This window comes from Pristiophorus japonicus, chromosome 2 (genome assembly GCF_044704955.1).
Source record: "Pristiophorus japonicus isolate sPriJap1 chromosome 2, sPriJap1.hap1, whole genome shotgun sequence".
NCBI classification, from domain to species: domain Eukaryota; kingdom Metazoa; phylum Chordata; class Chondrichthyes; family Pristiophoridae; genus Pristiophorus; species Pristiophorus japonicus.
Genome location: NC_091978.1, coordinates 362,316,594 through 362,332,102, shown reverse-complemented (window position 1 = coordinate 362,332,102; position 15,509 = coordinate 362,316,594). Strand labels below are relative to the sequence as shown.

Genomic DNA, 15,509 nt, shown 5'->3' with positions numbered 1-15,509 from the left:
GGCTACTGGTAGTACAAATGGACATGTCGGAGGCATGTAGACCAAGTCAAAAGCAGATTTACCAACAACACTGCGGAACCAGAGGCAGACTACAATGTGGAACTCGCACCAGACCTGGTGGACAGACAGAGGGAACAACCTGAGGAAAGGGCAATCCCAACAGACAGCCCAGGCGAGTCAACAACAATCACACCAATCGATACAGACAGCCCAGGCAAGATATCAGTAATCACACCCAAAGAAAAACAGACACCAAGGCAAACAACTGAACCACAACTCAGATGCTCCACGTGAGAGCGTAGACCATCTGAGAGACTGAACCTATAAAGACAATAAGACCTTGGGGGAGGGTGATGTCATGTATCTTACATTATTATATATAACTGCATCCTAACATGCTATAGATGACTGTAATAAGATATGACCTGTAACCACCAGCATAACTTACCACCAGGGGTGCACTTGCAAGAGACAGGTATATTAGGACAGGTCTCAGGCAAGTGCAGCATTCCAGAGCTGTGAAATAAAGGTGCAGGTCCAGAGTGACCTTGACTTCACTACATGCCTCGTGTGAATCTGTACTGAGGGGACAGGACTTTACACTGGTGGGTGCTTTTTTAAATTTAGGCGTGTCAACCTGGTGTTTAACGCTGGCGTTAAAATGAACCCTGATCAGAAAATCTGGGCTCTCAGCGGGTCAGGCCGTACCTGTGGCAAGAGAAACCGAGTTAACGTTTCAGATCGATGTCCCTTCGTCACAACTGGTTGTTTGGAGTCATCAACCTGAAACGTTAATTCGGTTTCTCTCACCACAGTCGCCGTCGGATCTACTGAGTGTTTCCAGCATTTTCAGTTATTATTTTGGATTTCCAGCATCCATAATACAACAACTTGTATTTATATAGCGCCTTTAATGTAATAAAATGTTCCAAGGCGCTTCACAGGAGTATTATGATACAAAAAATAATTAACACCAAGCCACATAAGAAATTCGGGCAGATGACCAAAAGCTTCGTCGGAGAGGTAGGTTTGAAGGAGTCTTAAAGGAGGAAAGAGAGGTAGAGAAGTTTAGGGAAGGAGTTCCAGAGCTTGGGGCCCAGGCAGCTGAAGGTACGGCCGCCATTGGTTGAGCGATTATAATCAGGGATGCTCAAGAGGGCAGAATTTGAGCACCGCAGATATCTCTGGGGTTGGGAGGCTGAAAAAGATTACAGAGAGAGGGAGGGATGAGGCCATGGAGCGATTTGAAAACAAGGATGAGAATTATGAAATCGAGGCGTTGCTTAACCGGAAGCCAATGTAGGTCAGCGAGCACAGGGGGTGATGGGTGAGTGGGACTCGGTGCGAGTTAGGACACAGGCAGCCGAGTTTTGGATAGCCTCACGTCTACGCAAGGTAGCATGTGGGAGGCCAGCCAGGTAGCATGTGGAATAGTCATGTCTAGGGGTAACAAAGGCATGGATGAGGTTGTTACAATCACCACTGCTTGTGAAACTGGGCTAGAATGTGCATTGGCAAATCTGCATCATCCACCACGGCAATACTGATGGTGGAAATCATTCTTCCAACACAGGGGAGCAAAGTGTGCTGTTCTCATCTGTTAAGCGTAGAAACACAATGACTCTTTAGAAATTCACCTCACCAGCAAATATTTTACATTTACACAGCTCTATGAGGGTAAAATGAGATGCATCATTAAAACATTTTTTGAATTAAATCATTCATTTACAAATATTAAAAATCAATCGATTTTCATAACCTGCCTCAATCTGTCGCCAACATCGATGGAAGGATCATGAGCCAAACACTGAGGCTCCAACATTTTCAACACTGGCAGGTAACAATTACTAGTTGAAAAATGATCAGGGGCCATATAACTTATTGGTTCACTTGCTTTCGTATGCTTCACCGAGCATTTGTAAGCAGTTGATTATGCTGCTCACATAAACAGAATGCATTGCCATTTAATCAAAATAGTGATAATATTGCGGCCTTTGATGCAGACCCTTCAGAAAATAAAGTGGTCAGTTTGCAAACGCAATTGATTCAATTTACTTGCTCATGTTCCCAGACAACTCAGCAAGCCTCTCTGTCAGTGTCTGCTTGCTCTTATACTCGGGTAGTGAATTAAATGTGTACGACGCACCGGCCAAAAAATACCTAACTGTGAAAAGCAGCCGACTCAGAGACGACAACCAGATGGAAATAAGGCTCCAAAATCAATGTGTTGGTTTGCGCTGAAAACAATTCTCTCCCCACATGTTAATTGTCCAGCGACTCAGAAATCATCTCACCACCGTTGAATGTCAACAACTTTCCTGCCCGATTGAAGTCACTCAAAAATTTGTAAGCAATTCATTATTTTTGTTATTGATTGCGCTATCGATTAAATGTTACTCGACCAGCTTTAAGTGCCCTGTTTCACGGATGTAGATGCCATTTGCTTTCGGCAATCTAACCCTCGGCGCAGTCTATACCTGTATACGCAAAGCAGCAACGTTGGAAACTGTTTGGGGCCGCAATTGCCCCATTGTGCAGGAGGGGCGGTTAGCGCTGTCGGCCGGCATGCTAATACGTTGCGCCGCGGCCATTTCGACCCCCACAGACTTTCCCCCCCCGGGATTCCGCGCGGTTTGCGGCGCGCCCCCATGCTTAGCGCACCGCCGTGGCACACGCTCAACGAAGACCTCATCGCCCGTGCGCGCCGACCCTTTATCGCCCCGCGCCGACTCCTTTGCGAGCCGCGGGGGAAATTGCCTCCGTGGGAGTGAGGCTGGCGCGGGGCGATGACACCGACAGCGTCTCGGCGCGAGGCGCTAAGGTGACTGTGGCGCCCTGGCCGCACTTAACTGGGAGGTGCCGCCGCCGCGGTCGGCATCTTTTTTGCGTCGGACGATTTTTCAGTCAGCCCAACAATGGCGGCCGTTGGTTCGGCCCAGCCGACACTCTCCCTGGTGGCCCACTGAATGTGCTGTGACTTTACATTAACTTTCCAATCTGTTGTGCGGTTCCCATGGTCCGTGTCTCTACGTCGCAACATAGGAACAGCAGGAGGTCATTCAGCCACTCATGCCTGATCCACCACTCAGTTAGATCGTGGCTGAATCCTAACTCCATTTACCCACCCTGGTTCCGTAACCCTTCATACTCATGCCGAGCAAAAATCTATCATCTCAGTTTTGACATTTTCAATTGACCCCCGAGCCTCAACAGCCTTTTGGGGGATAGGGTTCTGGATTGCAACTACCCTTAGTGTGATGAAGTGCTTCCTGACATCACCCCCTGAATGGACTCCGTTATGTATGCATGCTTGTATTGTTATGATGTGCTGTAACACTGAATGTGCCTTCACCCTGTACACACCTTACCTGTACACCAGAGGGTGCTGCTGCTGGAGGCCTAAGGTAACCCAGTATAAAAGGGAGCTCACCTCTTGGTGTCCTCACTCTCGGAGCTGCAATAAAGGACTACAGTCTTCACAGTTTAAGTACCATACCCCTGTCTCGTGGAGTCATTAACAGAGTGCCTACATACTCAACAGACTCCCTCTAATTTTAAGGTTAAGCCCCCTTGATCTGGAATCCACCCACCAGAGGAAATAATTTCTCTCCATCCACCCCATCAACTCCTCTGGATTAGCCCTGCAGCCAGTCTGAAAACACAACCCCTACTTCTTCCTCCACAAATGTACATGAGGCACTCCCTCCCAATTGGTCATCTCCACCCAGTCTATTGTTATTTTCAACAAAATAAGGCAGCATCGTGAACATCAAATACTCCTTTCCAGGCTGCACATTGCCTCTTGTTTTGTTTTATTAGTTTCAATTTTAAAAAGAGACCATTTCAAAAACAAGATGCGAATAAAAAAGAATTCTTCGAGGAGTAAATTGTCTCCTGGCTTCGCTTACAGCTAAATTCCACATCATCAGTTTAGTAACAGCCCTTATTCTGCTAAAAAGCCATCTAGTGTCAAATACAATCATAAGCAGTCCACCACTTTCTTTACCTACTTTCCCTGTCCCTCCAAAGTCTCATTTCACAGGGAGTTACATTAAACTGAGGTAAGCAGTATCAGCAGGAGCTCGTGCTGTAATGTATTTGCTTCATGGGTTCTTTGCTTAAGAATTCATAGCAACACATTGCTATTAAGAACTAGTTGGTTTATTAACAAAGGTTTGTTTAACAATCACACGACACATTACCAATTCATCCACCGGGATCACAACTGCATACCTCATCGTGGATGACCTAGACCCAACTGACTGGGGTTTTATTGAGTCTTGTGAACATCACGTGACTGGCTGAGCCACTCACAATGCAACAGCTCTACAAACCTGTGAGCATACTCACGGGCGCATACGTGCCGACGATAAATTTCCTTCAGGAGTCCTTTTACGATGAACATACGGTACAAGAACAAGCATCCCGTATCTCTTCGCTGTATGTGAAACTTTTATCAACGTTCTGATTGTAAGCTGAATCCTCCGCAACATTTATAATAATAATGACTTTATTTATATAGCACCTTTAACGCAGTAAAACATCCCGACGCACTTGCTTGCTTCTTAGGCAGTCCCTCGGAGTCAAGGATGACTTGCATCCACACTATAAATGAGTTTTCAGGTGACTGATGAGTCCAATGCGCGACCTACAGTCTCTGTCACAGGCGGGGCAGACGTTGGGTGAAGGGACGGGTGGGTGGGGTGCTTGGGTTGCCGTGCGCTCCTTCCGCTGTTTGCGCTTGGCCTCCGCGTGCTCCCGGCGAAGAGACTCGAGGTGCTCAGCACCCTCCCGGATGCATCTCCTCCACTTTGAGCGGTCCTGGGCCAGGAATTCCCAGACACCGATGGGAATGCTGCACTTTATCCAGGAGGTTTTGAGGGTGTCCTTGAAGCGTTTCCTCTGCCCACCTGGGGCTCGCTTGCCGTGTCGGAGCTTCGAGTAGAGTACTTGTTTTGGGAGTCGCATGCAGACGATGTGGCCTGCCCAAAGGAGGTGATCGAGCGTGGTCAGTGCTTCGATGCTGGGGATGTTGGCCCGATTGAGAACACTGACATTGGTGTGCCTATCCTGCCAATGGATTTGCAGGATCTTGCGGAGGCAGCATTGGTGATAATTCTCCAGTGCTGTGAGGTGTCTGCTGTACATAGTCCATGTCTCTGAGCCATATAGGAGGGCGGGTATCACTACTGCTCTGTCGACCATGAGCTTGGTGCCATGTTTGAGGTCTTGGTCTTCAAATACTCTCTTCCTCAGGTGACCAAAGGCTGCACTGATGCACTGGAGGCGGTGTTGGATTTCGTTATTGATGTCTGCCCTGTTGACAATAGGCTCGCAAGGCATGGAAAATGGTCCACCTTAACCAAGGCCTCGTCATGGATTTTGATAATCGGGGGGCAGTGTTGCGTGGCGGGGGCAGGTTGGTAGCGAACCTTTGTCTTACGGATATTTAATGTACGGCCCATGCTCCTGTACCCTTCGGTGAATGTGTTGACGATGGCTTGGAGGTCGGCCTCCGTGTGTGCACAGATGCAGGCATCATCTGCGTACTGTAATTCAATAACAGAGGATGGGATGACCTTGGATCTGATCTGGAGGCAGCGGAGGTTGAATAGTTTCCCGTTTTTTTCTGTAGATTAGCTCCACTCCACGGGGAGCTTAATGAGGGAGAGATGGAGCATTGCAGCAAGGAAGATCACGAAGAGTGTTGGTGCAATGACACAGCCTTTCTTGACCCCAATCCGAACGTGAATTGGGTCTGTGGTGGATCCGTTGATCAGGATCACGGCTTGCATGTCGTCGTGAAGCAGGATAGTGACAAACTTTTGGGGGCAGCCAAATTGGGGGATGACGCTCCATAATCCCTCACAGTTGACAGTGTTGAAGGCCCTTGTGAGATCAAAGGCGGCCATGTACAAGGGTTGGTGCTGGTCCCTGCATTTTTCTTGGATTTGCCACGCGGTGAAGATCATGTCCATTGTGCCCCTTAGTGGGCGGAATCCGCATTGCGACTCTGGGAGGAGTTCTTCAGCGATTGAGGAGGATTTCTAAGTATTTCTGAGGGTTCGAAGCATTTTGTCAGGAGGAGGGCACCATTGGAGTTGGTTTTCCCGACCTTCTCTCTGCCAATCACACCTCCCCAGAGGTCTGTGTCCTTTTCAACTTTGGTGTTAAAGTCACCCAGGAGGATCAGCTTGTCGTTTGTTGGTACTCGGGATAGGCATTGTTCAAAGGTTGGAGTAGAATTCCTCTTTGGTCTCGTCTGTAGCTCCCAACGTTGGGCCATTTGCGCTGATGACCGTAGCGCACTGGTTCCGGGCTAGGGTGATCCGAAGAGTCATGAGGCGTTCATTTAACTCGCAGGGGGAGTCACTGAGACGACCCAACTCGTTCATTTTTTATGGCAAAGCCAACCCCATGGAGTCGGCAATTTTCTTCTGGTTTACCTTGCCAGAAGGTGTAACCACGACCTTGTTCCTTGAGCTGGCCTTCCCCTGCCCGCTGGGTCTCGCTTAGGGCAGCGATGTCGATGTCGAAACGTCTGAGTTCCCGGGCAACGACAGCAGTATGCCATTCCGGGTCTTTCGCTGTTGGGGTTGTCCCCGAGGGTCCTGACGTTCCAGGTCCCGAATTTCATTTTGAAGGCAAGAAGATGCCTGTGCATGAATTCTTTTAACGTGGAGTGGCCGTTGCACACCAGCTACCACACAGGCTTGATGGAGCAAGGTCTTGGTCCAGTGGCAAGGGGGTCCAAGATGACTAGAGACCAGGCTCCACTGTATGGGCCGAGTACATACAAACACACATACTCCTGCAGACCACCTTGCTCCTTCCCGCAGGACCTCTCTCCCTGGGTTGCATCGGATGCAGTGGCGCTTGACAGCAGTGTTACAAGACAAAACAGATAAATTTGACATCGAGCCACGAGATACTGACCAGTGAGGGAAAGAGACAATAAGCGGGGGAAGGAATGTAAAAAGAAGTCAGTGGCTCGGGTCTGAAGTGGCAGCCAAAATGCGCACCCAGATAGACACAGGCGAAAAACTTCAAAAAAAAATGATGCTCTCAACAAATGTGGTACAAGGGAAAGGTGTTCACCGAAGAAACCCCCACTGAGCACAGGCCTTTTGCTTTCTCACTTTTACACAAGACAACTGTTTCTCCTACCTTGAAAGGAAATGGCGTCTCGGTGATGGGACTGACGGGAAGCGAGTGAGTGCTGCTGGCGGGACTCATCTCTGCACTCTGAAACAAAAAGGAAGGACCATCAAATTAATGTCAAGATGGTCATTGACAACATCTTGGGATTCTTATCTGCAATGTCACTTTCCTCTCAGACATATTCTTTTTTTTTTCCTTCCTGATTAACATAGAAACATAGAAAATAGGTGCCGGAGTAGGCCATTCGGCCCTTCTAGCCTGCACCGCCATTCAATGAGTTCATGGCTGAACATTCAACTTCAGTACCCCATTCCTGCGTTCTCGCCATACCCCTTGATCCCTCTAGTAGCAAGGACCTCATCTAACTCCTTTTTGAATATATTTAGTGAATTGGCCTCAACAACTTTCTGTGGTAGAGAATTCCACAGGTTCACCACTCTCTGGGTGAAGAAGTTCCTCCGCATCTCGGTCCTAAATGGCTTACCCCTTATCCTTAGACTGTGCTTTACCTTCAAGATAAATAAGCAGAAAACATCACATTATTCCCAAGTTTCAATAATTACACAGGGTTACACAGGATATACGGCACAGAAACAGGCCATTCGGCCCAACCAGTCCATGCCGGCATTTATGCTCCACTTGAGCCTCCTCCCGTCTTTCCTCATCTAAATCTATCAGCATAACCCTCTCTATTCCCTTCTCCCTCATATGCTTGTCTAGCCTCCCCTTAAATGTATCGATACTATTCGCTTCAACCACTCCCTGTGGTAGTGAGTTCCACATTCTCACCACTCTCTGGGTAAAAAAGTTTATTTTGAATTCCCGATTGGATTTCTTGGTGACTATCTTCTATTGATGGCCTCTAGTTATGCTCTGCCTCATAAGTGGAAACATTCTCTCTGTATCCACTCTATCAAAACCTTTCATAATTTTAAATGTCTCTATTAGGTCACCCCTCAGCCTTTTTTTAAGAGAAAAGAGACCCAGCCTGTTCATCCTTTCCTGATATGTATCCCCTCGCATTTCTGGTATCATCCTTGTTAATCTTCTCTGCTCCAGTGCCTGTATATCCGTTTTATAGTATGGCGACCAGAACTGTACGCACTACTCAAGTGTTTGCAGATGGTATGTGATTCGAGGGTGTTGTTCTCGGTGTATGTGCTGTAGCCCCATTGCTCCAGTCACGTATCATTCATCCCTGGCAACTCCACACAAGTTGTGGCTTTCTGTTAGTTAAAACTAACTGGTGCTTAAGTGGCAGGTAAGGACCTTGCTGCAGGTCCTAGTGCCATTGTATCGATAGTCGGTGTACTCAGCACTGTTCCCGCTTTCTCAGATAACCTCGGTTTGTGAGGACAGAATCCTCAGACTCAGGAAGAGCAAAGGGCTGTGGGCTACACACATCTATCTTGGTGTTCATGTGATTGGAATCCTGAAAACAGGTTTCTAATGTTTCAATTTAACATTCAGATCACAAAATGGCCATAAGAAAGTTTGTGAATACTTTATTTTCTCTTGCACCTTTGCATCAAATGGCGTCTCTACGGGATATTACTTCAGGCAAAATAATGACAGATATTTAGAGGAAATGAATGAGTTGGAGAAATGGAAGGACAGCTCGTTGGTTGCGATTACGCGGCTGATGGGAGTGCTCACAGTGCCATCATGTATAATCATTTGTAAGATTTTGGCGATTTACACAGCTGTGTATTCGTGGCAGCATTATAAACACATGTTGAATGCATTTATGATTTTTCTATGAAGTGAGACAATCTATCTCCCGTCAAGGTTTATACTTTCCTGGTATAAGAGTAATGTTACAGAGGTAAAGTTACTCCTGATGTGTGAACAGCTTTATTACTGTAAAAGGGTGTGTGTTTTGACTTCGGAGTGTATAACCCCCTTTAGAGGTCGACGCACCACGTATTCTGCCCTGTTGAGCCTCCTCGATTTTAATCGCTCCACCATTGGGGGCCGTGCCTTCAGCTACCTAGGCCCTAAGCTCTGTAACTCCCTCCCTAAACCTCTCCACTTCTCTTTCCTCCTTTAAGATGCTCCTTAAAACCTACCTCTTAGGCCAAGCTTTGGGTCACCTGCGCTAGCATATAGCTCGTGTTATTTTTTTTTGATTAGGCTCCTGTGAAGCGACTTGGGACGTTTTAATACGGTAAAGAAAAAAAAAAGTCTTACATTTATATTGCGCTTTTCACGATCACCGGCCCTTAATTGCATCTATACTATTCGCCTCAACCATTCCCTGTGGTAGCGACAACCATTCCCTGTGGTAGCGAGTTCCACATTGGGTAAAGAAGTTTCTTTTGAATTCCCGATTGGATTTCTTGATGACTATCTTATACTGATGGCCTCGAGTTATACTCTTCCCCACAAGTTGAAATGTTCTCTCTGTATCCATTCTATCAAAACCTTTCTTAATTTTAAAGACCTCGATTAGATCACCTCTCAGCTTTCCTTTTTCAAGAGAAAAGAGACGCAGCCTATTCATCCTTTCCTGATATGTATACCCTCGCATTTCTGGTATCATCCTGTAAATCTTCTCTGCACCCTCTCCAGTGTGACTCTATATGGCGACCAGAACTGCACGCAGTACTCTAAGTGTGGTCTAACCAAGGTTCGATACAGGTTTAGCATAACTTCCCTACTTTTCAATTCTATCCCTCTAGAAATAAACCCTAGTGCTTGGTTTGCTTTTTTTATGGCCTTGCCAAATGTGTCACAACGTTTAGTGATTGGTCTATTTGTACTCCGAGATCCCTTTGTTCCTCTACCCCACCTCGATTCACACCCACCAAGCAATAAGTGACCTTGTTATTCACAATAATGCACCAATTCTCGCCAACTCTTTTGTCTCACGCTTAACAGTGCTACATAAGCAATAATGCATGGTTGCCTGTACCGAGGATCTGACTGAAGACAGATTCAGCATCCTCCTCACACTTCCCCTGATTCACAGTACAGTGAGTATGACTAGCTTCAGCAGTGGCTCAGTGGGTAGCACACTCACCTCTGAGTCAGAAGGTTGTGAGTTCAAGTCCCACTCCAAGAACTTGAGTACATAAATCTAGGCTGACGCTCCCAGTGCAGTGCTGAGGGAGTGCTGCACTGTCGGAGGTGCTGTCTTTTGGATGAGACATTAAACCGAGGCCCCATCTGCCCTTTCAGGTGGATGTAAAAGATCCCATGGCACTATTTCGAAGAAGAGCAGGGGGAGTTGTCCCCGGTGTCCTGGCCCAATATTTATCCCTCGCTGGTCACTATCACATTGCTGTTTCTGGCAGTTTGCTGTGCGCAAGTTGGCTGCCACGTTTCCCACTTTACAACAGAGAAGATACTCCAAAAAGTACTTCAAAGGCTGTAAAGCGCTTTGAGACATCCGGTGGTCAGGAAAGGCACTATGTAAATGCAAGTCTTTCTTTCTTTACTGGATCAGAATTCCTGCTACTATGGAGTCACTCATCTGTTTCTCTGCCGCTTTCAAATATCACTGTGGTGAAGAACTTTCCATTGCCACTAGCACACAGGAGGTTGTGATTATTTCTCACCTTGCGGTGAGCTCAAAGTCTCTCGCGAGCAATGTTTTTTTAGGGGGGTTTTAATGTATGCCCCTGAGTATGCTCACAGGTTTGTGGAGCTGTTGACACAATCTCCACTTTGCCATCCTCGTCTGCCGTCCGGACACGCCATGGCGCACCATTTTGCCATCAGAAGGAGGCGGGAGTCCCCAATGGAGCGCTCTCCATGCAGGAGTCCTCCCTCTATTTATTGGGAACTTAGCCTGGAGGGTGTTACACAGAGCAGTCCCGTGCAATAGGTTTTTAAGTTAGTTCACGGACTCACAGGCCGTCTGCAATTTCTGCGGTGTAGAGGAGTCCGTGTTCCACATTTATGTTCAACCTGTGAGGTTATAGCCCCTCTTCCAATATTTGAAGGGGCTGCTCCTCAAATTCTGGTTGCACTTCAGTCCCACACTCCTGATCTTTGGGCACCCTGTGCGGAGGGGAGCGGGCAGGTCGGAAGGCCTCCTCGTAGGACTGCTCCTGGGCATGGCCAAGGGGGCCATCAGCCGGTCCAGGCAGCAGGCGGTCGAGGGGGTTGTTCAGCCCGACTGCCTGCCTCTCTTCCGCGGTTACATCCGAGCCAGGGTGTCCCTGGAGATGGAGCACGCGGTATCCACCGGTACACTCATAGCCTTCCGCAAGAGATGGGCGCCGGAGGGACTGGAATGCATCATCACCCGCAGCAACTAAATTTGAATTTGACCGTTTAATGTCTAAAGTCTAATTTGTTTATTTGTCGATTTAGTGCCCCTTTAATAAGGGGGCACTTGTATTACATTTGATTTACAGGCACAACTCAAAATAGTTGTAGAACTGTTGAGTTGGGACTGGCTTAGCCAGTCACAAGACTCAATAAAACCCCAGCCAGTTGGGTTCGGGGGAGCCTTGATGAGGCAGGTGATTGTGAGTCTGGTGATGTGTAGTGTGATTGTTAAACCTTTTGCTAATAAACCAACTAGTTCTTAATAGCAATGTGTTGCTATGAATTCTTGAGCAAAGAACCCATGAAGCAAACACAGTACAGGGGTGTGCGTCCCCTTTAACGCGTTGCACGGACCATTCAAATTTCCGTTCGTGTGGGGTTTTTCCATTTAAAAGTCAGCGAGCCGGCTGCACAGGACCTTCAGACCGCTGTGCGGCTATGCAGCTTAACGGGAATGTTGTTCCCAAGGGTACTCCTGATTGTGTCTGGCGAATGCTCATTCAATCAGGCAGAATATGGACGATGATTCTGTCAATGCAAATCACCTCTTCAAAAAAAAAATGCTGTATGGTATTTATGATTTAAATAAAAGAAAAACATACGAAAGTGAGATTTACTCTCTCATTCTGTACAGTACCGTGGGATACACAACAAATGCTAATATATTCAGTACCAGCTGTTTACCACTTTCCTCAGGCAAAAATATTACAAGTTTTTATTTAAACTTTTGTTTAATGGTATTTGTTCACCATTTACATAAAAGATTTGGGGCTAAAAATTCGGTTCTCGCCAATAACTGTATTTTTTCGCCAAAATTACTGCTATCGCTACGAGGCCGTAAATTCAAGATTTAATTTGTGCAGTGGTAAAAAGCGGTGTTGCACGAGGATTACGCAAACCGCGATCCTCGCCAACTTTAGTCCGAGGCCGATACCGCTGCAAGTTGGGCCTAGGGAGGGCGGAAAAACAACGAAAAATAAATGAGATAAAACACAAAAAAAAATTCACACAACATTTACAAGACACTTATCGCGCGAATCGCTGCAAACAGTAGTAGTGATGTTGGGGAGGGTATCAAACAGGAATTTAGGGGTGCATGCAATAAAGGTGCAGCAGTTATAATGGGTGACTTTAATATGCAAATAGATTGGGCTAGCCAAACTGGAAGCAATACGGTGGAGGAGGATTTCCTGGAGTGCATAAGGGATGGTTTTCTAGACCAATATGTCGAGGAACCAACTAGGGGGGAGGCCATCTTAGACTGGGTGTTGTGTAATGAGAGAGGATTAATTAGCAATCTTATTGTGCGAGGCCCTTGGGGAAGAGTGACCAGAATATGGTGGAATTCTGCATTAGGATGGAGAATGAAACAGTTAATTCAGAGACCATGGTCCAGAACTTAAAGAAGGGTAACTTTGAAGGTATGAGGTGTGAATTGGCTAGGATAGATTGGCGAATGATACTTAAGGGGTTGACTGTGGATGGGCAATGGCAGACATTGAGAGACCGCATGGATGAACTACAACAATTGTACATTCCTGTCTGGCGTAAAAATAAAAAAGGGAAGGTGGCTCAACCGTGACCATCAAGGGAAATCAGGGATAGTATTAAAGCCAAGGAAGTGGCATACAAATTGGCCAGAAATAGCAGTGAACCCGGGGACTGGGAGAAATTTAGAACTCAGCAGAGGAGGACAAAGGGTTTGATTAGGGCAGGGAAAATGGAGTACGAGAAGAAGCTTGCAGGGAACATTAAGGCGGATTGCAAAAGTTTCTGTAGGTATGTAAAGAGAAAAAGGTTAGTAAAGACAAACGTAAGTCCCCTGCAGTCAGAATCAGGGGAAGTCATAACTGGGAACAAAGAAATGGCAGAACAATTGAACAAGTACTTTGGTTCGGTATTCACTAAGGAGGACACCAACAACCTTCCGGATATAAAAGGGGTCAGAGGGTCTAGTAAGGAGGAGGAACTGAGGGAAATCTTTATTAGTTGGGAAATTGTGTTGGGGAAATTGATGGGATTGAAGGCCGATAAATCCCCAGGGCCTGATGGACTGCATCCCAGAGTACTTAAGGAGGTGGCCTTGGAAATAGCGGATGCATTGACAGTCATTTTCCAACATTCCATTGACTCTGGATCAGTTCCTATCGAGTGGAGGGTAGCCAATGTAACCCCACTTTTTAAAAAAGGAGGGAGAGAGAAAACAGGGAATTATAGACCAGTCAGCCTGACCTCAGTAGTGGGTAAAATGATGGAATCAATTATTAAGGATGTCATAGCAGTGCATTTGGAAAATGGTGACATGATAGGTCCAAGTCAGCATGGATTTGTGAAAGGGAAATCATGCTTGACAAACCTTCTGGAATTTTTTGAGGATGTTTCCAGTAAAGTGGACAAGGGAGAACCAGTTGATGTGGTATATTTGGACTTTCAGAAGGCTTTCAACAAGGTCCCACACAAGAGATTGGGGGTAGTGTGCTGACGTGGATTGAGAACTGGTTGTCAGACAGGAAGCAAAGAGTAGGAGTAAATGGGTACTTTTCAGAATGGCAGGCAGTGACTAGTGCGGTACCGCAAGGTTCTGTGCTGGGGCCCCAGCTGTTTACATTGTACATTAATGATTTAGACGAGGGGATTAAATGTAGTATCTCCAAATTTGCGGATGACACTAAGTTGGGTGGCAGTGTGAGCTGTGAGGAGGATGCTATGAGGCTGCAGAGTGACTTGGATAGGTTAGATGAGTGGGCAAATGCATGGCAGATGAAGAATAATTTGGATAAATGTGAGGTTATCCACTTTGGTGGTAAAAACAGAGAGACAGACTATTATCTGAATGGTGACAGATTAGGAAAAGGGGAGGTGCAACGAGACCTGGGTGTCATGGTACATCAGTCATTGAAGGTTGGCATGCAGGTACAGCAGGCGGTTAAGAAAGCAAATGGCATGTTGGCCTTCATAGCGAGGGGATTTGAGTACAGGGGCAGGGAGGTGTTACTACAGTTGTACAGGGCCTTGGTGAGGCCACACCTGGAGTATTGTGTACAGTTTTGGTCTCCTAACTTGAGGAAGGACATTCTTGCTATTGAGGGAGTGCAGCGAAGATTCACCAGACTGATTCCCGGGATGGTGGGACTGACCTATCAAGAAAGACTGGATCAACTGGGCTTGTATTCACTGGAGTTCAGAAGAATGAGAGGGGACCTCATAGAAACGTTTAAAATTCTGACGGGTTTAGACAGGTTAGATGCAGGAAGAATGTTCCCAATGTTGGGGAAGTCCAGAACCAGGGGTCACAGTCTAAGGATAAGGGGTAAACCATTTAGGACCGAGATGAGGAGAAACTTCTTCACCCTGTGAGTCGTGAACCTGTGGAATTCTCTACCACAGAAAGTAGTTGAGGCCAATTCACTAAATATATTCAAAAGGGAGTTCGATGAAGTCCTTACTACTCGGGGGATCAAGGGGTATGGCGAGAAAGCAGGAAGGGGGTACTGAAGTGCATGTTCAGCCATGAACTCGTTGAATGGCGGTGCAGGCTAGAAGGGCTGAATGGCCTACTCCTGCACCTATTTTCTATGTTTCTATTTAAAATAATTAATAAAAATTTAACTTACCTTTTTTGCAGATCTTCATACTTACCGCTGCTCCAAAGGCTGCAACGTTGCTTTTTCCCTGGCCGGTCTTTTTCGTGCAAAATACGGAAATACAGGGAGCCAAATTTTTGGCGAAGATGATATTTTGAGTCTTGCCCGGCGGCACTCCTCTCTCCAGCGGTGTTTGAAAACCACCGTCGCAAAATGTCTCCGCCGACCGAGTTTTCATCAAAAAAGGTAAAATAGCACCAAAAACCCGGTTACAAAATCACCGAATTTCCAGCCCAAGGACTCGGGAATCAGAAGCACAATTTCAAAATCTGCGGTTGACACCAAATTGGGGTGTGTGGTTAACACAGACGGGGACCGCAACCAATTACAGGAAGACATTGCAGAATGGGTGTGTAATTGTGAGGTCCACATTTTGATATGAAGAATAAGGAGGCCACATACTTCTTGGTAAATAAGTGTGTAAAC

General features: G+C 46.6%; 1 protein-coding gene across 1 annotated transcript in view; it reads right to left on the bottom strand.

Moving 5' to 3' along the window:
• The window catches only part of ccser1 (coiled-coil serine-rich protein 1), a 1,720,263-nt gene that overhangs the window by 836,719 nt on the left and 868,035 nt on the right, over positions 1–15,509 (bottom strand). Inside the window, exon 7 of the mRNA XM_070866097.1 lies at positions 7,168–7,245. Coding sequence (XP_070722198.1) covers positions 7,168–7,245 — 78 coding nt within the window. The remainder of the gene's footprint in view (positions 1–7,167; positions 7,246–15,509) is intronic.